General features: G+C 37.0%; 2 protein-coding genes across 2 annotated transcripts in view; one reads left to right on the top strand and one right to left on the bottom strand.

Moving 5' to 3' along the window:
• The window catches only part of LOC146540224 (TWiK family of potassium channels protein 7-like), a 76,258-nt gene that overhangs the window by 45,614 nt on the left and 6,865 nt on the right, over positions 1 to 23,779 (top strand). The window lies entirely within an intron of this gene.
• Positions 985 to 3,036, bottom strand: LOC146540225 (uncharacterized). Its single transcript, XM_085204759.1, has one exon. The coding sequence runs from the start codon at positions 2,941 to 2,943 to the stop codon at positions 1,345 to 1,347; it is 1,599 nt and encodes a 532-aa protein (XP_085060885.1). The 5' UTR covers positions 2,944 to 3,036; the 3' UTR covers positions 985 to 1,344.

A 23,779-nucleotide genomic window follows, 5' to 3' on the forward strand; every position in this document is an offset into this window, starting at 1 on the left:
AGAGATCGGTCTTGAGATAATCCATGTTTCTTTCATAGATTCTTTTCATCTTAAGTTCAATCTCAGAGTTAAGCCTACTCATACGATAAATATTTAAATTTGTAGTTAATGTTATTAAGTAATTCCTAATAAATATAAGCTATAGGAGGCAGAGGGAACCCAATGTCAAGACATTCTGCTCTCCATTTTTCAAATAAGTTTCGAGATATTTCTGTGAGTGACTCCGCGCGTTGCGCGCGGAGTTAGCGCGTTATTGCTAATAAAGCGAGGTAATGAAAATAATAATTAATGACACGGACATCGAACCTACGACAGCCTAGTGTCACGACTGCATCATTTAATTCATACATAGTTCTTATGTTTTCAACAATTTTACTGACTACATTCCACTTCGAGGTAAATGGTAGGACTTGCGACGTTACGAGATAACAGAGGACGAGGGTCTTGGCAGACGACTCAGATCAGCTGCCAAACAAAATACTAACCGCTATATACGAGTACATACATAAGTCAAGTAAATACAAATTGGGCAAGATTTTATGGTGTGTTCTCGTTTTGAAAAACTGTGACAAAAAGTGGTCAAGTGCGAGTCGACTTCCGCTTCGAAGTGTTCCGTACAAGCGTTGACTAGGCATGTACATTGAGTCAACTATTGCTGTAATTTTACGCAAGTATATGGATAGTATTGTTATTTATACAAATATTATGGAAATATTTTGTGCGGGTGGGTGCTATCATGACGCGGCACAGCATCTGACTGTCAGAGCCGCTGTCATCAAGCTGTGGATTCGATTCCTACTACGGAGAATTAACTATTCTCATTTTATCGCATTGGGTAGAAGTTGAGAACACTCAACTCTCAATTTCTCGAAAATTGGGCACAAAGTGGGGAACGCAGTGTTTTTTTAGTATGTATAAACTTCCATCTGTTCCCACATATAGAGGAACACGGGGGAATTGGCACCACTTAAGAAAAAACTCCTATAATTTTGGACAAACATCACTTTTTAATATAGTTTTTGGTTTTTTTTACAGCGTAACTAATCAGGTTTATCTTATCAACACATAAATTAAAAAATAAACCAAACGAAGACATTTATACTCATTTTTGATCAAAATAACATTGGCTCCCATTGCCCAAGAGTACGGGGTAATTAGAACCAGAGAAAGGGGTAATGAGATCCACTGGGGCAATGGTAACCAGAGTGAGAATATGTAATAAAAAATATATTCTTATAATATTTTAAGTATATGCTTATAACTTAAACTTATTCTTATGTGAAAAGTAATTATATTATCTTTAGAAACGTTCAAAATCAGTCTTATAAAATTAAAAACAATTACTTATTGTCTAGTACAAAAATCACAAACATAATCTTTGGCGGAATCGCTTCCTGAACATTGCGCGTGAGCCCATTCACCACAGGACCTGCATCTGTACCACATTTCGTTAGATTTTCCAGATTCACAACAAATCATACACATGTTGGAATCTTCATCAACGTAGTTACTACTATTGTCATCGCAGATATTCTGGTAATTTACAGATTCATCTGATGAGCTAGTATCATCTTTAAATAAGAATTTTTTACCTTTTTCATTTGCTTTGTTAGTATATTTTTTCTTAACTTCTTTAATATTTTTACCCTTTCCTTTCGGCGCTTTATTTTCTTTCATTAGACGTTTCTTTTTCTTATCTTCCAGTACAGTTTTATTTGGAGTCGCTGTGATTATTTGCGAATGTTGTTTATGTGTTCGTTTTCGGGTCTCTCGAGAAGTTGATGGTTTAGGAGATATAACTGCGAGAACGGAATTCAGATTTTCATTTAAAAATGGAATATCTTCTTGGACGCATACAATATTATCTTGGATATTTTCAATATTATCCTTTTCAGGCGATTGAATTTCGTGGATTTGAGTTTGAGTTTGATTACGTTGATTGGTTTCATGAGGATCTACAGTGTCATCCACTACATTAGTGGAAGCAGTATTAACGACATAATAGTCCTCGTTGCTGAATATGTTAGTATTAATTGGGCTGATGCCAGTTGCGCGGAAACCACTTATGGCCTTATCCATTGAAGCTATTTTACTGTATGCTTTTTGAAACAAACTGGCAATATCATACGGAGTGATTTTAATAAAATTTTTAGATTTAAGATATAAATCACATTCACGATTGTATGCTTTTTTTAGGGGACCGAAAAATGTCACATCCAAGGGCTGCAAACGATGGGAGGTGTGTGGCGGTATAGACAACATTGTAATGTTGTTGGCTTTGCAAAACTCATATGCTTCTAAAGTGGAGTGGCTGTTATGGTTGTCTAGAATAAGTAATATTTTGTTATCCCCACATAGTTTTACGAATGTCTTGAAATGTTGTAACCATTTAAAAAATAGACTTTCATTAGTCCATCCATTTTTTGAACAGTCATAAATTGCGCCTGGAGGACCATTTTTTTCTAGAAGAGGAGAATGACGTTGTCTAGGATATATGAACATGGGTGGCACATAGACGCCAGCAGCACTCATTGCACAGACAGTAGTGACGGTTTTTCCTCTCTCCCAGGAAGTTACAGTACCAACTCGTTTCTGACCTGTTTTTGCCAAAACTTTTTTTGGTTCTTGAACTGTTGAGACTCCTGTCTCATCCATATTAAATATTTGATGTGCTTCATATTTATTTTTTAGCATTAGATCTTCAAGATTTTTGTAAAATAGTTCTACTTCTTCTTTGTTAAATCCCTTAATTCTATTAATACTTGTCGACTCAGGTTTGCGAACACTAATATTAGTATTTCTTCTCAAAAATCCTTCAAGCCAATCTGGTCCTGCACACTTGCTCTCCTTGTTAAAATTATGAGGTATCTTTAATTGTTCGGCACACTCGTATGCTATTTTTCTGAATTTCATAGAGTCTAATCCATAAAAAAGATTCGTCATGTGTATTAGATGATCAGCCAGAATTTGTTCTTGAGCAGGAGAAAATACTGGTTTTCTTCCGAGACGAGGATTTGTTTGTTCTGATCTGCAATACCTCTTTTGTAAAGTACTATACGGAATGCTAAACTCTTGGGATGCTTTATGCAGAGAAATTCCATCATCATTGACTCTCTTGATAGCACGATTTAGTACGTCTAAACTCCATTGACACTTCTCCGTAATTCTGTCCCGTTTTCGAGGCATCTGGAAAATAAACAAAAATAATGAAATGGGGTAATGAAAGCCATGTGACTCTAATTACCCCAAATACTCATTTTTTAATTTTCATACAATTCACAAAATACAATTAGTTATTTACATAAATTCATATTTTTATCTAGTTTTATAATTATTAATCTACAAGTTAAAACAGACAAAACTTACAATACAATAATTTTAATACTTACAATTTGACTTTGAAGATCGTAAAATATTAGATCAACTGGCAGTAAAACCGACGTGCGGTTCGCTTACACACCAAAAGTCAACTGGCAACGATGTGACGAGTCACACGTACGCCTCCCGCGTCCTTCTATTTTACGTAAAAACAAAACAGGATCTAACTCGTTCGGATTCACGTAACTTTATTAAATGAACATTGCATAAAGCTACTTTTGTCGTATTTTCCGCTACGAGGCCTAGACCAGCGACCAGCACCGCACCCCCCCCCCCCCCCTTCCCCTCCCCCGTCCCGGCCGTCACCGCCGCGTACTGTAAAGTAATTGAAATGTCAGACACAAATCGGTAGAAAAACTTAATAGTTCGGACTATAAATCTATTAAAAACTCTTTTTTTCTTTGTTTTAGTAGAAAAGGAATTACATTTTAATTAAGCCGAACAAATTTATACAGCCGTCGTCGTTGATGACCACTGAGGCAACTGATTTACTTTCATTTCCTTCTTCTGGTAACAAGACAGAGCGCAGCGTTGAGTTCTTCTGTTCTGAAAAAAAAATGTTGGAAAATGGGGAAACTAGCGTCTTTACGTAACATCCTCTACTGCTTATCCTGCTTATATGCGAGATACAGCGTAAAGGTGATACTGAAAAATATTTATATTTTCAATTTATTTTGTTCGGTTTCACACGTCTTTATCAGGGTAGGCACAGGAAGCCTAGTTTTGTTTTCTCCACTTTCCGCTGACTTTTCGGGGCATAAAGTGTTGATTGGCGGAACGCCGCGCTTCTTACCTTGACATCAGAGCGAAGAAATAAAATTATTAACAAATAATAATTAATTCCCCCAAGTGGAATCTTTTTTAAAGTTTTCCAGAAATAAATAATTATAAAATTGTAGCAACGTTCTGTGCCAGGTCCTCGTGAGTCGTGAGCGAGTATTGACGCACAGACGCTCTCATCAGGCGAGATATTGATCACAATATATACTACTTCTATGTAGACACATACTAAGGTAAGCCAGGTTTTAGAAAATCTTGCCTACCTCTGAAAAAACCTCACCTGACTCCGCCTAGTTTTGGAGATACTCCATGTTGAATGGCGGAACTTAACGCTGCTCTGTATATCTTAACAAGAGGGAGGAAATTAAAACGCTGTTCTCAACTTTCCGCCCAAATTTTGAAACTTCGTGCGTTTATTTATTATTTATTTATTTATTTATTTATTGATCCACCAACATTTGTTTACATCAATACATACAAAAAAGATACATAGTACATGGAACTAAGACTAAATGTAACAAACACTTACTTGAATGGCGATACTCCAGCATTGTTTTTTTACTAGAAACAAGAAATGTCCCCGAGTGAGAATCGAATCCAGAACGCGGTGCGTTTACACTCACAGACATGATGTCCTACTTCTTATTTGTTATTGGATTACATTAAAATAGTATCAAGTTAAATCGACAGTGACGTGACCACGTGGCGCGGCAGATCACACTCGCGAGGGCTTTAGACCCAACTAACTCATTCCATAAATTAATATTGATGGTGCGGTGAGATATATTTACCAAAAAAAAAACACAGGTTCAAATCTTATGGTCAAATTCAAATGTAGTTATTATTTTTTAATTAAAAAATAATTTGTTAAAGTTTATCAAATCCATATCTACACAGATATTATGAAGTTGAAAAGTTTACTTGGTTGACCGCGCTAATCTCATTAAGTACTGATTCTAATTGAAAAAAAATATATATAATCCATTTATTAAGGAACTATATAAACTATATTAAATCACGCTACGACCAACAAAAGCGAAGTAACAATTCAGAAATAGTTATTTTTGAGCAAGCGGGCGAACCCGTCTGTGCAACAATATTCAGTTTCACGCTGCATCCCGCACACAGCCGGGTACCCCCCACCACACATCGTAACATCACTTTAAGTCTGTCCGTCCCCCTCTAATGGTCCCCATTACGAGCGCCGCTCGCAGTAACCGAGTTCTGAACTCCGCCGTCATACTTCCATTAGTCGTGAAGTGCCGCCGAGTTCTGTGTAAACTAATATTTTGCGGACGATTTTAGTTATGAGCTGGGATTTTTTTAATTTAACATAATCTTCGGTTTTTCAACTTTACTAATTTCAAAAAAGGAGGTCATCGGCTTTAGTTGGAGTAATAGGCTTGTAAGTACGTGTCGTTGTTCGCAGTGGCGCAGGGGTACGAGAGTGCGGCTCCGATTTTTACCTAAAATACATAATATTCCCCATTCTCTCTGTCTCTGGTCTCCAGGCAAAGCACGGCGCGGAGTGTTGCAACTAAACACACAATGCCTCCAGAATTCGGCGGAAATTGTGGAACGGAAATGTCTTCATGGCGACGAAGTGTCATAATACCAGGATCCTAAGATCCACTCCGAGTGGACTCCTCCACATCGAACTGACAACCGCCGCGGTTACAGCGAGGCGCCGTGCCAGGGTCAGGGACGCCAGGCTCCTAGATTAGATAAGATACGATAAGGAAAAAGTACGTGCGAACGACAAAAAAAAACGAAGTAGGTCATTCCTTTCAAACGGTACAGGAAGGTGCTGACGTTTTATTTTCTATTTTTACGTCCGTCTCCGAAACGATAACGATATCATCAGCAAATTGCTCGTATTGTTTGGGAACTACTGCAGCGTGTTATGTTTTCAAACGATTCTTTTTTCGAAGGGAAATTGAGTTTTATTATTATTGTAGCGGCGCAGTATTTGACTGTTAATGCGATGGTCATAGATTCGATTCCCATGCTGTGGTAACAAGACAAAGTAAAACATTGAGTTCCGCCATTTAATACTAATATCTATATCTATATAATAATCTTGAACGTTATTCTGAAAGAGAAGAACGGAGTGTTTTAACACTAGGTTCTCTCTGCCTACCCTGCGGTATGCGGGATACAGCGTGAAGCAGCTTTCTAGTAAAAACTTTACTAAGTACTACACATGAAATTCGCCGCGTGTACGCCCGCGCTGACGGTCGGACGATATTTATGGAAATGAGAGAGAAGTTTGTAATGAGGGGCCGAGAAACTCGAATTTACATTTACATATAATATATAAGCAAGTTAAAAATGATTATATAAAAGTTATATAAAAAAATACGATATAAAGATTCTGAGCCAAAAGCATCCGCTTATTATTATTTTAATTAAAAGAAAAAAAAAACCCAGGTTAAGTGCGAGTCGAACTCGGCCACCGAGGCTTCCGTACGTATCAATATGGAAGGACACCTGTCCTACAATATGAAGTAAAGTTTATAAAAATTAACTTAACTTTGCACTAATACATTTGTAATGATTTTCTTCAACAATACGTCTATAAATTGTCACTTTTCTTACCTATATGATGATCACCGCCACCCACGACCCCGTGCAGCACCGGAGGAGCTACAGGTGCGTTGCCGGCCTTTAAGGTGGAGATAGACGCGCTTTTTGAAGGTACCCATATCGTACCGACCTGGAAACACTGCCGCGGGTAGGCCATTCCACAGTTCGGTGGCGCGTGGAAGGAAATTTCTACGAAACCGCACAGTAGTGGAGTGCCACGTATCCAGGTGGTGTGGATGGTATTTAAGTTTGTGACGTACTGTGCGGTTGGAAAATTCGAACAGTTCTTCAGAACACTCACCATGAAAAATGTGATAGAGAACGCACAGCGAGGAGACGTTTCCACGCAGAGCCAAAGTGTCAAGCCTTTCACAGCTTACTGGGTCCTTAATGATTCGAACAGCTCTACGTTGTATGCGATCAAATGGGTCAAGCTGATACTGGGGTGCACCAGCCCAGAGATGAGAACAGTACTCCATGTGTGGCCGAACCTGGGCCCTATATAGGGCCAATCGGTGTTTTGGCGTGAAGTACCGTCTCGCTCTATTGATGACCCCCAGTTTCTTCGAGGCCAACTTGGCCTTGCTTTCCAGATGATCGCGATACTGGCACTCACTCGAAACATTAAAGCCCAATATGCTGATATTGGGCGCGGCTAAAAGGGGAGTATTCTGAAAGACTGGCGATACGATAAATGGGGTTTTTTTAGTGGTTAACGCGCAAACCTGTGTCGCGTCCTCACTTGATGCATAGTTTCACAACTGTTACTCCGCAGGAACCCATCCAGACATGATACGTTTTGATTACGTTGACTTAAAAACTTGATTTTTTCTGTCTTTTGATATTCATTTCAGCTCGACACCTCCACGCGGTCTCGAGTAAATGGTGCTGAGAGGCGGACAACAAAAACAAAAAAGTGATTACTTATACTAGATTAACTATACGGGTTCTGTTTTTACCTTTTGAGATACGCAACCCTACAAAGGAAAATAATATACTTTATCATTTATTTTATAAATTTAGTACTATGTCCAAAAATTTTATTAAATATTTTATTTGGCTGTAAAGGTTAATCTTAGGAACATGTTTTTCATTTCACTCATAAAATTCTGAAGCTGTTTACAACACAGCTCAGGAAGGATAAGCAAAAACGATTTGAGCAATTTGATGTTGCAACAACATTCTCCTCATTGTGGAGTGTACATGGGAAAATCTTTAAATCGCCACCGATTTTTATAAAATTTAAAAACTTAGACTCTTAAAAATATATCATTGAAGGCATGTTTCGTGGTTTATTTTAATTCATCCCTTAGGGGTGTAAATAAAGGGTTGAAAGTTTGTTGGGAAAAATCTTTGTATCACCACTAATTTTTATAAAATTTGAAATTGAGACTCTTAAAAATATATCATTGAACACGTGTTTCATGGTTATTAGGATTCACCGCTAAGGGTGCAAATAAGCAGGCGAAGTTGCGCGCGTCCTCTAGTATACTTATAAAAATATTTCATTATTCTGTTGTTTACTTTCTATTTTCTATTATCTGCGCATATACTCAAAATCGGTGAACACTATCAGGGAAGTTTGGATGGTGGTTACTTTGGCAATTATTATATAAAATTATGAAAATCTGGCTTCATCTGGCTCTTGGGGCATAACATTCGTATGACAATTTTTACGCTGTCACATTGACATCTTTAGTTTATATCAATATTTTTTTCCTTGCTTTGCAATTATTTTCTACAGGCCAAATAACGGAACAAGGACTTACAATTTTACAGTTAAAAACACTTTAACCTTTATAAATAGTTTATCTTTAACCGTATACTCGTATGAATTGAACCTACAACCCTCAGTTTATATGTCTATTAAACAAAATATTATAATTCAATATGATAAGTATATGTATCACCGGGGTGGGGGGCGAGGAGTCCCAGAGGTGATAGGCAATTAGACCTGTTCCTCAGTCCCTCAGTCGTCAGCCCTCACGCAGCCTGCGGTCTAATCGAAGTAATCTGCGTCGTTACATTGACGAGTTATTAATGGGTTAGAAATGTGTCGTGATTACGTTGTAAACTAATTAAATTCGCTTCAGAACTAACACTAAGATATCGATATAATTAATTAGCTAACAATTTATTTACACCTTTTGACATTATACATTTATTATTTATTAAAGCGCAGCGTTAAGTTTCGCCACTCAATTTGCATTGTCTCGAAAGTGGAATGTCTTGGCCATTTCATTTGGTCCTTTTCATCTCAGACGACAGTACAAGTATATGTACCTATGCATTGACTTATGAAACCAAACACTTTGCATGAGTGGATCTGAGAACTCATTGCTGTTTGTACATGGAGTATGTAGCGGGTAGGCAGAGGGAGCGTAGTATCAAAACACTCCGCTTCCACTTCCATTTTCCGTTGAGGTTTGAAGCCATTGCATGTTGAGTGGCATCAACGCCGCGCTTTGGCTCGACACTAGAGAAATGAAACGAAAATATTCAATATTTAATTTCCTCAAACGGGAATCGAACCACACACACTTTGTCGCACAGTGACGCTTGTACACCAGCGCTGCGCCTGATCTCTAATAATATTTTCAAAATTATATTATAAATTGTTGTCAATTTTATTTATAAAAAAATTGTCAATATAAAATATTTTCTTCAACAAAATTGCTACAAAATAATTCTATTGAATTGATTGAATCATTATTTTTCAATATCGTCTTTAAAATGCTAATATTATTTCTTATAATAAACACGAAAGCAACTCATATGAGAAAATAGATGTTTATGTAGTTCAGCAGGCGAATCCGCGAGCAGGTCGCTAGTATTTTATATAATATAGTAGGTATTTCCACTGACATGCGATTGTATTTAAATTGAGTCAAACTAGCGTTTCAAAGTGACTTCGCTTGTATAAACACAATTACTCTGTTCAGCTCCGAGGTGGTGTATTTCATAGAATCGTGCCTCAGATTTTAGGTCAGGTTTCCTGCAATATTATTGTGAAAACTGCATGCAATTTCGTGTAGAATTTTCTTTGTAGGTACAAAGAAATAACAAGCTACGAATATACCCTGCCACAAGCTAACGAAATAAACTAATATATATATATATATATATATATATATATATATATATATATATATATAGGGCGTATATTGCTATATGGCGCAGCGGCTCATTGTTGCCGGTAAACACCACGGTCGAGGGTTTGAGTGGGTTTAAGGCGGAACGGGCGAAACGGAGTGTCTTAACTCTAGGTCCAACAGAGTGAAGCTAATAAAATATCCATATATGTATACAGAGAGAAAATAAGAAGATTTATTCCTCTCTTTTAGACTCTCTGTATAACAAACCATAGGACCAATATAAGTTACGTAATATGGAAATAACCTCTCACAGTCGGTATGTACCGACGCGACGTAGCGGTGAGTTATCATAGAAATTGATTTCTCAATAAGCTGAGCTATCGCATATCAGACTGCTAGTCGACTGTCAATTAGGACTGCCATATACATATTATATAGTATTTGAAGTCAGGTTCCCGAGCACCGAGTATGGAATTTAATTTACATTTCAGTGTATTGTGAGTCTAAGTAATTTGTGGACCTGACTGATTTTGATACGATTGTAACGCCCCGTTGACTTGTTCTACAGGTAGTAGGTACTGTAAAGACGCATTTCGTATTTTCAGTAATTAAATTTGTGTAAAATATTGGAAGTAAGAATATTAATATTTTAGTGATACTTGTACGGACATCTTTACATATATATTTGAATGTTTGTTTTTGTAAAAGTGAGGACTGGGGTCTACTGTCTTAAAACTACATTCCTTCTGCCCACCCAACTAATTACGGGATACAGGCATCCCAAAATTCTGTCGACATGTCAATTTATTCATCAATAAACAGTTTATTGCCGCGTGTGATACATGGTACGTCTGGTCTACTGATTTCCGATATGAGCCAGTAACTGATTACATTACCACCGACCCGCTCCGGGCGCTGTCGGCCGATGTTAGCTCTGCAGCTTGTATTGCGATACCTGTACCTTAGCTTACCGTAGCTTTGATGATTAATTATTCTAAGTAACTGGGATTATCTCCAAATTTAAGTTAGGCTTCTTTAGATATTTGTACCGATACATAATAAATATTATTATTTACTGATAAGTAAAATAAAAAAATACACAAAAAAAAAAATGTATAAAGACAGTTACATAAGCATAAGGATACATTCCGATGACGCCGCACTTGCACCTCGCGGAACCGAACAATAGTGTTTTAGTATTTTGCTGATTTAACTGTTTTGAATTATATAAAATTTTAATAAAGATTCTCTGTCTTCAACTTGCTTTAAAACAGAAAGGTTGTTTATAAAATTAAATAAATAATTTTTAAAAAAGCCTTTTTCTCGCCTGAGTAATTTAACTGGCGCAGTCGGTAGGATCGCGGCGTGTTTGGCTTTAATCAAACTCTTAAAGCCCGCGAACGGTTTCTATCGTTATTACCGCGATCTATTAAGAAGAATCTACGACGGCGAGACCGGCGGAGCACCTAAGCATCGGAGGTTCTGCCAAGCAGTTGAGTCCCGGTTGGAGATGCAGAGGTTTCTTTGGTGAGTACTTTTGTTATCCAAGTTCCTATGCTATATTTCCTTCCGTATTTTTGTATCTGTCTATATAGCTCAAATCGCGATAGGCATTTACTATTATTGAATAAGTTTATGAGAAATAAATGAAATAATAAATAAATGAAATAATAAATGAAATGAAATAATAAATAAATGAAATGAAATAATAAATAAATGAAATGAAATAATGAATAAATAATTAAATGAAATAATAAAATGTTATTTTAATAAATATTATATTGAATTGAAATATTTTATTTGTTTGAATTATTTTGTTAAATAGGTTAGTCGTGATTAAAAGATAAAATGTCTTTTGAAAATTGCGAGAATTCTAGTTTTAAGTTAATTTCAGATTTTATGCCACGTTACGATGGTAATTCAAAAATTTTGAATTTTTATATTAGAAGAGTAGATAATATATTAAGCTTAATAGAGGGCGCAGCGAAACACCACCCCGCTATTGTGTGTTTAATCAAAAGTAGACTCAGTGGAGCCGCAATAGATGCAATAGCATACGAAGAGTCTCTAGACTCGTGGGACGCGATTAAACGCGCTTTGATTAGAAGATTAGGTGAACCTAGGAACGAAATCCAACTAATGCAAGAGCTAACTCGAACGCGACGTAATAAAAATGAAGACGCGGAAACTTTTGGGAAACGCCTTCGAGACATACTTGACACCCTTTTGTCCGTAGGTAAACATAGTAACAAAGAATATTATGAAAACATGGTTATAGAGCAATATACGAACCAGTTAGACTTTCAAATTTCAATAGGTGTGCGTCTAGCCAGGCCTACCACATTAGAACTAGCAATTGTACAAGCTAGGCAAGAAGAAGCTAAGCTCACATACAATAGATTTGATAATAATTTTAATATGTCAAACCCCCAAAGTAAGGTTAAAGAAAATCATAGAAACTTTATTCCATTTCCAAATTCACAATTTAGATTAACCAACCGACAACCCCCAGGTAATTATAGACCGTTAATTAATCATAGAGGTAACATCCCTCACCAGCAAATAAATCCACCCCAAAAAATATCAGATGTGACTATGAGGTCAACAAATAAACCAGAGAAGCCGCAGTTCGCAGTGGAGGAACTCTTCTACACAGACGAGCCACAGGAGCAACAACTCAATGAGTATTCCCAACACTACACCCCAGGTGAGTATTATTATGATAATATACATATACCAGACGAGCAGGATACTTATGAACCAGTTAATGACGAAATAAGTAACCAGCAGGATTTTACGTTAGGCATAGACCCAGACGTAAAGAGATAGTAAAAATAAATAATCAGGATAAAGATCATTTACCCTACATAGTAATTCCCGAATTTAAAGGTAAGTTTTTAATTGACACAGGAGCTTCGAGATCCCTTATCTCACCAGAAGTTATACTTAATTCTATTTTTCAAAATTGTGTAGAATATGAACCATTTGAAATAAAAACAGCTCATGCGACAACACAGCATAGTCATGTAGCGAATTTACCCTTACCCCCAATCTTTAATAGTAATACTCTTCATAAATTCCTTATTTTTGATTTCGACCCTAAATACAAAGGACTTATAGGTCTAGATTTATTAAAATCATTATCTAGCAATATTAATTTGAAAAATAAAATACTACATACAGCGACAGCCGACATACCTATTTATTTCGACTATAATAAGAAACTTATAAAAATAGAACCAAAGTGTGAAAAACTTATCACGTTAAAAACAAACTATACTGACGGATTTTATATCTACGACGACTATATTTGGTCTAAGGGATTAACATCCCCTGCTGCTATTATTAATGTTAAAAATGGAAAATTTATAACCAAAGTCATTAATACCAATTCAGAAGGACGAACCATATGTAACATAGGTACATTTAAGTTACGACCATATAATGTTATATATAAAAAAGGCAAACAAAATATAAAAGCCGACGCCTTTCCTATGAATAAAATATCTCACAAAAATGTAGAATCATTATCAACCGTAAATTCTAATAATAATAGAGACGACATTATAAATGACAGTATATCCCAAGACGTAGGTGCACAAACTAGTGAAAACATAGCGCAGGTACCCCTTGTATCTAGTAATAATAACGATAACAACATAGAGCCTGACAACGACAGACATAAGATTCTCACATCAGAGACTGACAGTACGAGTATCAGTACTATTGTTCCTAATAACTTAGTGTCCACTAACCATTCCCAAACAGATAACAAAAATAAAGGCTTACTAATTAAATATAACGATAATGACAGACAAGTTAGGCAGTTTAACCCTAAAATAACGCCCAGTTCGAAATATAACCCTAAAATAACACCCAGTTCGAAGTACAGAGTTGATAATAGAGTAACTAGATCATTGATAAAGGACGTATGTACCAAAGTAAATACTACTGAGAAGAAAATAGTATCATCTTTAAGGAAATACATAAGAAGACCACATAAGGTAGGTGAAACAGTCTATGAGCAAGTAGCTAAGACGACGCTCAGAGATGAAGCCATACCAGATTTCAAAGGTCCGTATAAAATAATTAATTTGCACCCTTACAATAGAACGGAGATTATAAAAAATCATCCTAACTCTAACTCTAATAGAGTTCGTTATAAATTGCTACGAAGGCCTCATCAGGTCCCTCGTGTTCCACACAAGAGCCAAAATAACCCTAGATCCCATACATAATGGAATTTTATTATATTATTATTATTTACATTTTATTAATTAAAGAAAAACTATTATACAAAATGATATGTTTAACCTTGCTTTTACTTACTTAATAACGAATAAATATTATATATAATAGTTCTATATATAGAAAAATATTATATATAATAATTTTACATACAAATAAATACTATATATAATAATATATAATTATTTTAAAGAACTTATTTTGTTGTATGCGAGAATACTTCATCTTAAAGGATATATAAGGTTTATAGAAATAAAATAGAATATAAGTTAGATTTACTTATAAAAAAACAAAAAAAAAAAATATTTTTACTATTTCTAGAGTTAATCATGGTATTATATATGGTTTAGTTTCGATAGTAGTTAGATACTACTAATTATTATAAGGAAATTTATTAATTCATAAAAATATATGTAGTTTTAATTTTGTAAACATTAAACCTATTCAAATAAATAAATCAAAGTGTCTATTATGATGAAAGCATATAGTACAGAACATTTCCTAATTTCCATCCTAGAAATTCCTTCCATTTCTAATGATAAATATAACCTAGTTATTCCTTATTCCAACCCTTATACTTGGTAACAAAGGGTACTCTTACCTAAAAGAAGGATTTAGAATATATACCTCTCGATTATATACATCAACTTGCATATAATATTCAAACCCTAGAAGAAGAGGAGAAAATAAATTGGTCTATTATCCTGGCTGTTTCAAGCTTATCTATGATTATTATATACTACTATAATAAATGTTATTTTTGGAAAATCTACGAGCATTTTCCCGGAGTCCCGGAAAACCAGCAGCGAGGACGCTTCAGGAACCTGCAGGACCAGCTTCCATCTTAAGGAGGGAGGAGTTACATAAGCATAAGGATACATTCCGATGACGCCGCACTTGCACCTCGCGGAACCGAACAATAGTGTTTTAGTATTTTGCTGATTTAACTGTTTTGAATTATATAAAATTTTAATAAAGATTCTCTGTCTTCAACTTGCTTTAAAACAGAAAGGTTGTTTATAAAATTAAATAAATAATTTTTAAAAAAGCCTTTTTCTCGCCTGAGTAATTTAACTAGACGCAATATTTTTACAGTGCCAGTATACAAAATATGGAATAAATCAGGTCAGTGGAAGTCGCTCACATCCTTTTCGACCACAAGAATGCCATACAATCAGTGATGATTTTTAAACAGTTCCAAAAACTTTATATTATATTTCAAACATTATAATTATTTAAGTTGTTTCATTCGCTTGGAAGCTATGGCACATACATAGACACGTCAAATTATTGATCCCTCTGTTCATATCGGAGGTTAAAGTAATAGAGATATTAAAATATATTTACAGTTACATTTTCATATAAAAAAAAGAAAAGTTAGTCCCCAGAATTATATTTCAGAGTAACTCAAAATATTACCTTTTGATTTAACTCAAATCAAATTCATCGTTTAAGTGTAAGTTCAAGTCACTATTTCTATTTCTCCTTATTTCTACAGATATTGTAGCACGTAACGCGCTTAGCTGTATTGAATTAAAGTAGTCGCCGTTATTGCCTTTGTGAGTTATCTCGTGAGACATACCGTGTATGCACGTATAATAACTCTGAGGTAGTTTCTACTTCTGATAACAAACTATAGGTACAGTTATATTTCCAGAGGGCTTTTAATATAATGTGTGATATTAGCCTTATAATAAATACAACTGCAGTAAACTACAATATGCAATAAATAATTTGTAATACCCGTGGCGCAGGGCACAAACGTCTGACAGTAAACGACAGGTTGTGGCTTCGATTCCCACTCGAGGACATGAAATATTTAATTTGTCATTTTTCACTTTGGTGGCGAGACCGAGCGCGGGGTTGAGTTCCGCCACACAACACGCAACGTGTATAGGATTTGGGGGAACGTGCTCCCCTCTGTCCACACTACTATGGGCAGGATAGAGCTTCTTCTTCTTCTTCTTCCTGGCATTAATCCCGGCTATTACCGGGGTCTGCCTTCCTACTTAACCTACTCCACTTTGCACGATCTTTTGCGTCCTCGGTGGTTAGATCATTGGCTCTCATGTCCTGCATCACGACATCCAACCAGCGCTTCCTTGGGCGTCCGGGAGGTCGCGCCCCAGGAACTTGTATAGCAAGGCACTTGCGTCCGACATAGTTCTTAGGCCGGCGCGTAACGTGGCCAAACCATCTCAAGCGACGCTCTTGGAGCTTATCCGCTACGTCACGGACCCCAAGACTACCTCGAATGAATGTGTTGCGTATGCGGTCAGACCGCGTTACGCCGCACATCCACCTCAGCATCTACATTTCCGTGACGTGAAGCTCCTGAGTGTGCCGAGATAGTGCTGGCCAACATTCGCTGCCGTATAAAAGAACCGGTCGGACAATGCTCTTGTATGGGCAGGATAGAGCGTGAAGTTAGTAAACATGGTATTAAGGTACTTTGCTCACTTTCCTCGTTGAAATCCAGAGCTAAAATAATTTATTATAATAATTCCCTCGAGTGGGGATCGAACCAACAATTACTATGTTTACAACCAGGCACTGCCTCACTGGACACGAAGACCTTCATATAATATTATTGAAACAATTAAATTGGCGGAAAGTTAAAACGAAAGCTTGTTATTTACGCAACGTGTTAATAAAATATTTACAAGCGAATGAAACTACCAATTAATAGCAATTTATAATATATTATATAACATTTTAAAGGAAAATGTTTTTGTTTCGATATTCTACCGCCGCTGCACTCCACGCTGTTTTCCAATTAATATATAAAATAAAATAAAAATAAATATATTTTACTTCTCGGCGCGGCGCTACAGTCGCGCGCGGTGGGGTGGGGGGGGGGGGGTAAGGGTAGGTGTATCAAACTGGGCATGTGGCTCTCATGTCATGGTATTGAAATATTTTTTGTTTTTTTTATGATTCAAAATATACTAAAATGTTTCCTTAATAAAAAAACTAGAATTTTTGCATATTCACGGATAAACCAATATGTCATATATTTTCATGTCATGTTAAAAAAAAACAACTTCAAGCTGTATCCCGCACATTGAATGTATAGAGTGAAACCCTTGTGTTAAGACACTCCGTTCCCTACTTTCCGCCGGATTCGGGCGGCATTGCGTAGACACCAGAGCGAAGAAATGAAAATATAAATTTAAATAAGTATTTCATTTCTTTGAGTGAGCATCGAACCCACAACCAGTCGCGATTACAGACACACACTAGTGTCTCTGCGCCACGACTGGCCTCCTCTTGTTCATGTTACATTAATACATAATAAAGTATGTAAATTAAGTAAGTAGTACATTATCAAATGTTTCATCTAATATTTAATCAGAATCAAGTGTTAAACAATGTTTTATTACCATCACTACAACAACATGCAGCTATGATTCTTCTCTCCGCATTTCACATTCCTCTTCGATAGTAATATTTATTCTCTGTAAACGCAAACTTTAAGGTTTTCACAGGAATCTTCATGTTTTATACAAATATCATACTCTACATATATTTGCAGCGACAGAAAGCGAAAATATTCATAGAATTCGTAACTCGATGTTTGTTATTCTACTCGTACGTTAAAAATACGTTGTGGAAACTGCTCTGTCGCACTTTTATTTGCATACCTTTGTGGAAGCGGAGAGTTCTTAAACATAACGGGCGCGGTGTCGGGGCGATGGTTGGCAAGTGTCTACGCAGTGTCTGGGGAGTGTCGGGAGTGTAATCGCGTAGTGTCAGCGTAGCTGTAGCTGATAGCTGTGTTCCTTATATACTCGTACATAGTATAGAGTAGTAGGAGAGGGAAGTGCGACGCCATCAGTTCACAGCGCGCTTCCGACTTCTGAGACAAGCTTTATTTAACGAGGAAGGAATATATGCTTTTACCTGCTTCTGCACGTCTGCTTCCGTTTCGAGCTCTTACTATTAAGTATTAAAGATATATTTTCTTAGTTATTTATTATTTTTAAGAGATATTTTAATATAGACACTTGTTCCTTATCCGTTTTACAACAACAGATGTAAAGAGAGTATACTCTCTTTTAGGCATATAACATTGTTGTATGTAGGTAGTTTGGTATATTAATAAAATCAGTTGTGTCACCGACTCGGCCTTGTTTTGTTGCTCCCTTACATATTAAGCTATAATTACAGTAATATCTAACTGGCGACGAGTGTAAAAGTTATAATTATTGAGTATAATTATTGTGTATAAATATGCCTATCGGAAAAATCGAATCTTTTGATTTATCGAGCAAAAAATGGTCGGCATATATAAGACGCGTGGAACAATTTGTGGCATTAAACAAAATTGAGGACAGTTTAAAAGTGGCTACATTAATAACATTGGTCGGCGAGCCTACTTATGACTTAATGTGTGATTTGTGTGCACCTCATAACCCGGAGGCAAAATCATTCGAGGAGTTAGTGAGGTTAGTCGGTGAACATCTCGAGCCGAAGCGGTCCGACATTGCAGAGCGACACGTGTTCCGCTTGCGTCGGCAGGGGGAGGCAGAGTCACTCAGCGATTACCTTCAAGCGCTTAAGCATTTAGCGAGCACGTGTAATTTTAGATTTAATCTGGAAGAGAATCTAAGGGATCAATTTGTATCTGGCTTGAAAAGTGAAGAGATGCGGTCTCGTCTGTTTGCTGAGTCGGACCTTACTTATAAAAGGGCTGTCGAGCTGGCGTTGGCGTTAGAAGCGGCGGAGAAGCATGCGCAGGTTAGCTTCGCGAGCGGGAGCGATAGCGGACAGATTTGCGCTGAGTCATTGCATCGAGTAGCGGCGGAGGCGCGCGCGCACCTGCGGTCGCGTGGCGGCGACGCGGGGACACGCGCGGCGCGCTCACCTGGGCCGGTTGAAGCGGCTTCGAATCCTGGTTGCTGGCGTTGTGGACGATCGCATCGCGCTAATTGGTGTCGTTTTAAAAATTATACTTGTGATGAGTGCGGGCAAAAAGGGCATTTAAAATCGATGTGTCGTGTTAACCAAAGTGGAAATAAATTCAAAGGTCGCACGCAGTTTAAAGTACACAACTATTTGGATGGCGATAATAGTTCCGACGGTGATCTGTACAGTCTCAATGTGTGCGGGCATAATGATCGGCCATATTGTGTACGCGTGCAAGTAAATGCTCAGGTTTTAATGTTTGAACTGGACACTGGCAGCAAGTTATCTACGATTAATTATGATTGTTATGAGAAGCATTTCAAAAATATTACCTTGTATAAAAATAATATTCGTCTACGTACGTACACTGGAAATTTAATTGAACCGTTAGGTTACCTGTTAGTTGATGTTGTATTAGGCAAATATAAAGCTATTAAATTAAAATTATTTGTAATTAAAAATGGGGGGCCACCGCTTCTCGGTCGTTCTTGGTTAAGACATTTAAATATTAACACAGTGCAGATTGATGACATTATTTATAGTTTAAGGGAATCTTCTTTGGTTGATAATTTACGTCGAGAATTTCCTTCTGTGTTTAGTTCTGGATTAGGTACATGTATTAAACAAATTTCGTTAAAATTAAAAGATAAAACTCCGGTTTTCCTTAAAGCTCGATCTTTACCTTTAGCGTTACGCGAGCCTGTGGAACAAGAGCTGAACCGCTTGGTGGCAGAGGGTACGTTATATAAGGTTGATTATTCTGAGTACGGGACACCCATAGTGCCCGTTATTAAAAAATCGGGTGATATTCGTATTTGCGGTGATTACAAGGTAACAATTAATCCAAAATTATTTCAAGAACCGTACCCACTGCCACGAATTGAGGAGTTATTTTCAGCGTTGAGCGGTGGAGAGCAATTTTCTAAGATCGACCTCACGAACGCTTACCAGCAATTATTACTTGACGATGACTCACAAGCATGTACGGCGATAACTACGCACTTAGGAACATTTGTTTACAGGCGCACACCTTTTGGTTTAAGTTGTATTCCAGAAAAGTTTCAAAAGTTTATGGAAGAAACTCTAAGGGGCTTGAAGGGGGTAGTGGTATACCTTGATGATATTGCCGTGACCGGCCGTAACAGATCTGATCATCTTAATAATTTAAAACGGCTATTTGAGCGCCTACGTGATGTCGGTCTGAGAATTAAATTGGAAAAATGTTCATTTATGCAAGATCGCATTACTTATGTTGGATTTGTTATCGATAAGCACGGGTTACATCCCGATCCAGACAAAGTTAAAGCTATTGTGGATGCATCAGCTCCAAGTGACATAACTCAATTACGTTCCTTTTTAGGCCTAGTAAATTATTATTCTAAGTTTATTGCTAATTGTAGTGATATTCTTTCACCTTTATATATGTTACTGAATAAAAATGTCGCTTGGAACTGGTCTAAGCATTGTCAAGAGGCATTTCTTACTGTTAAGAAAAATATTTTAAGTGACCGTGTACTTGTACATTATGATCCTAAGTTACCATTGGTTTTATCAGTTGATAGTAGCTCGTACGGCATCGGTAGTGTATTGGCGCATCGTTTCCCAGACGGTGGGGAGCGTCCGATTTGTTTTGCATCTCGCACGCTTAATAAAGCGGAGCGCGCCTACAGCCAGTTGGACAAAGAGGCGTTGGCAATCATTAGCGGGGTGTTGAAGCATCACCATTATCTGTACGGGCGTCATTTTATTATTAAAACGGATCATAAACCACTTTTATTTATTTTTGGTTCGAAATCTGGTCTTCCTCAAACAGTAGCCAGTAGATTACAACGATACGCGGTAAAATTAGCAGCTTACGATTTTGAAATGGAATTTGTTAAATCTAAGGAGAACAGTAATGCTGATGCTTTGTCACGATTACCGTTGCCGCACGTGCACAGGGAACCAATCGGAGATTCATTTTACTATCTTAATTATGTGGAAGAATCATTTCCTATTAGTGTTAAGGATGTTGCATATGAAACACAACATGATGCTATTTTGAAAAATATTTTTAATTATCTCATCAGGGGTTGGCCTGGTAAAGTTGAGGACGCAGAGAAACCTTATTTACATCGTAAAGACAATTTGGCACTGGAGATGGGGTGCATATTATATAACCATAGGGTTGTGATACCAGAAAAATTCCGGGGGCGGGTTTTAAAAGAATTACACGAGGGGCACCTCGGGGTAGTCAAAATGAAGTCAATCGCCAGAGGGTATGTTTACTGGCCTCAATTGGACAATGAAATAGAAAACATAGCCCGACAATGTTCGGCGTGCCGTCAGCAGAGAGATGCACCACCGCGTGGTCAACTACATCCGTGGATTTTTCCCACACAACCTTGGAAGCGTCTTCACCTTGATTTTGCTGAATTTCAAGGTAAATATTATTTAGTAACAATTGATGCTCATAGTAAATGGATCGAAGTTCAACAGGTCAAGAGTACTTCTGCTGAGGCAACGATATGTAAATTACGGGAGTTGTTTGCCAGATTTGGCTTACCGTCTCAGATAGTCAGCGATGGAGGTCCACCGTTTACCTCTAGTCAATTTGCAGATTACATGAAAAAGAATGTAATTTTTCATACTATCACAAGTCCTTATAGACCAGCTGGAAACGGCGCGGCGGAAAACGCAGTTAAATCGGTTAAACGAACAATGAAAAAGGCGATTCATGAAGGGGAAGAGATAAGTACAGCTATTAATAAATTTTTATTCCAATATCGTAATACTGAACATGCTAGTACTGGGGTTGCTCCGGCAGTGGCTCTGATTGGCCGGCGCTTACGTGGACGATTAGACGTGCTCATGCCTAATCCAGCTGATCGAGTAGAATCATTACAGGAAAGATCTGGTCACCATCGCCCTGGTTATATTAGAAACGCTGAGATTGGAAGCACTGTTTTAGCACGTAATTATAGCCCTCGCCAGGATAAATGGGTACAAGCAAAGGTAATTGATCGCAAAACTCCATGTACTTACAGTGTAAAAACAACTGACGGTCGTGAATGGCAACGCCACATTGATCAGTTGCTTCCAGTTAAAAAGAATTTACGATATTCTGCAGGGCCCCAAGTGCAAGAAGATGTTGAGTTACAGACGAGTATGGACGGTGAAACTGTGGGTGACTCTAATAGTTCCTCTAAAACTTTATCAGATCAATTAATTGATTCTAAAACATCAGAGCCTATTGACTTAGTTAGTACACCGATTTGTAACCCTAATCCCGAGGAACCAATATTGCCAACACGCCCTAAGCGTGCGTGCGTTTTGCGTAAAGGCAAATACGGGAAATAGTTTTCATATTATTTGTTTTTTTTTATTATTATTATTATATAAATTGTTAAACACTCTCTCCTTACAGTTCTAATAATTTAAAATTGTTTATGGAAGAAAGGTTATTTTATTGTTATTAATATTTTGTTAGAAGTTTTTTTTTAGTTTTATTTAAAATAGTTTGTATTTATTATAATTTTTTTTTTTTGTTTTGTTTACATTTTGTTTTTTTTAAGGGGGGGCGTGTTGTATGTAGGTAGTTTGGTATATTAATAAAATCAGTTGTGTCACCGACTCGGCCTTGTTTTGTTGCTCCCTTACATATTAAGCTATAATTACAGTAATATCTAACTAACATTATTATTATTTATGGACATAAACATAATTAATGGCCATTAAGAGTTTAGCTAAGCAACATCGATTTATCGCAGTACAATAAAAAGTACTCAAACCGTCGCTCGCGAACAAAATTTCACAAAGTTTTCCTCAAAGAAATTTCAAATTGTAATAATCGCGAATCGCCTATAAAGAGAACAGGAGGCCGCCTTCCGGAAACCGATTGACAGTAAATAAAAGGGGACATCGTTGCGCCCTAATTCTCAAATATTCGACAAAAAATACAGCTTTTTCAGCGAAAACTTGTGAAGAAAATGTTTGTTATGATTTACTAGCTTTCGCTACGGCTTCGTCCGTATGGCTGTATAGACGACGACACTACACATCGAGTGTCCATACGTACACATCGAGTGTCTCAGTATGAACGCGAGTGTCTGTAATTGCAAAATATTGTTATGAGACTATACGAGTAAGTAGTGTCCAAGTGTCTAGTGTACACCGCACGGTCCCATCAGTTCGCGTGTGAACGCGTACAGCGACAGACACAATTTCCGTACACTTATAAATCGACACTCAGAACTACTCAGAAAAAAAATCTAGGAATTGTAAACAATACATACATTAATGTCTAAAGTGGGACCGAACCCAACTCCCAACGAAACAATTGTTTCCTTTTTTAAATCATAGTTCCTAAGATTAGTGTGTTCCAGCAAACAAACTCTTTCGCTTCTTAATATTGGTAAATATATAGATGTGGGTTATTCTTTTGGAGCGTTTTATGGGGGAATAAACTCATATCCTGATATGAGTTAGGTTAGGTTAGTTAGGTTAGGTAAGTAAGGCACACAGCGGCGACCTCGCTTTGTGCGTCTCGCCCTGTCTCGCATCCGGATCAACCTGCCTGTCTGGGAACTAGTTATATTTTTTAAAATGTTTTTCCATATTTAAAAAACAACATACTGACTACTGACATCAAAATAAGTAGTAACAAGCATATAAGAACTTGATGTGTGCGTATGCTCAGTGGTGAGTGTGCTTGAATAGTACACAAGACGTTCCTCTACAAAAAGTAATATAATTTGCAAAGTCAGCTCCGGTAATGTGTCATTTACTAAATTTTCCGAGTTACT

The sequence above is a fragment of the Heliconius melpomene genome, chromosome 2 (assembly GCF_056956725.1).
Source record: "Heliconius melpomene rosina isolate 202511_hmr_F chromosome 2, ASM5695672v1, whole genome shotgun sequence".
Classification (NCBI taxonomy): domain Eukaryota; kingdom Metazoa; phylum Arthropoda; class Insecta; order Lepidoptera; family Nymphalidae; genus Heliconius; species Heliconius melpomene.

Coding starts and splice junctions, on each gene's coding strand:
- LOC146540225 (XM_085204759.1), bottom strand. CDS start 2,943: ATGACGAATCTTTTTTATGGATTAGACTCTATGAAATTCAGAAAAATA.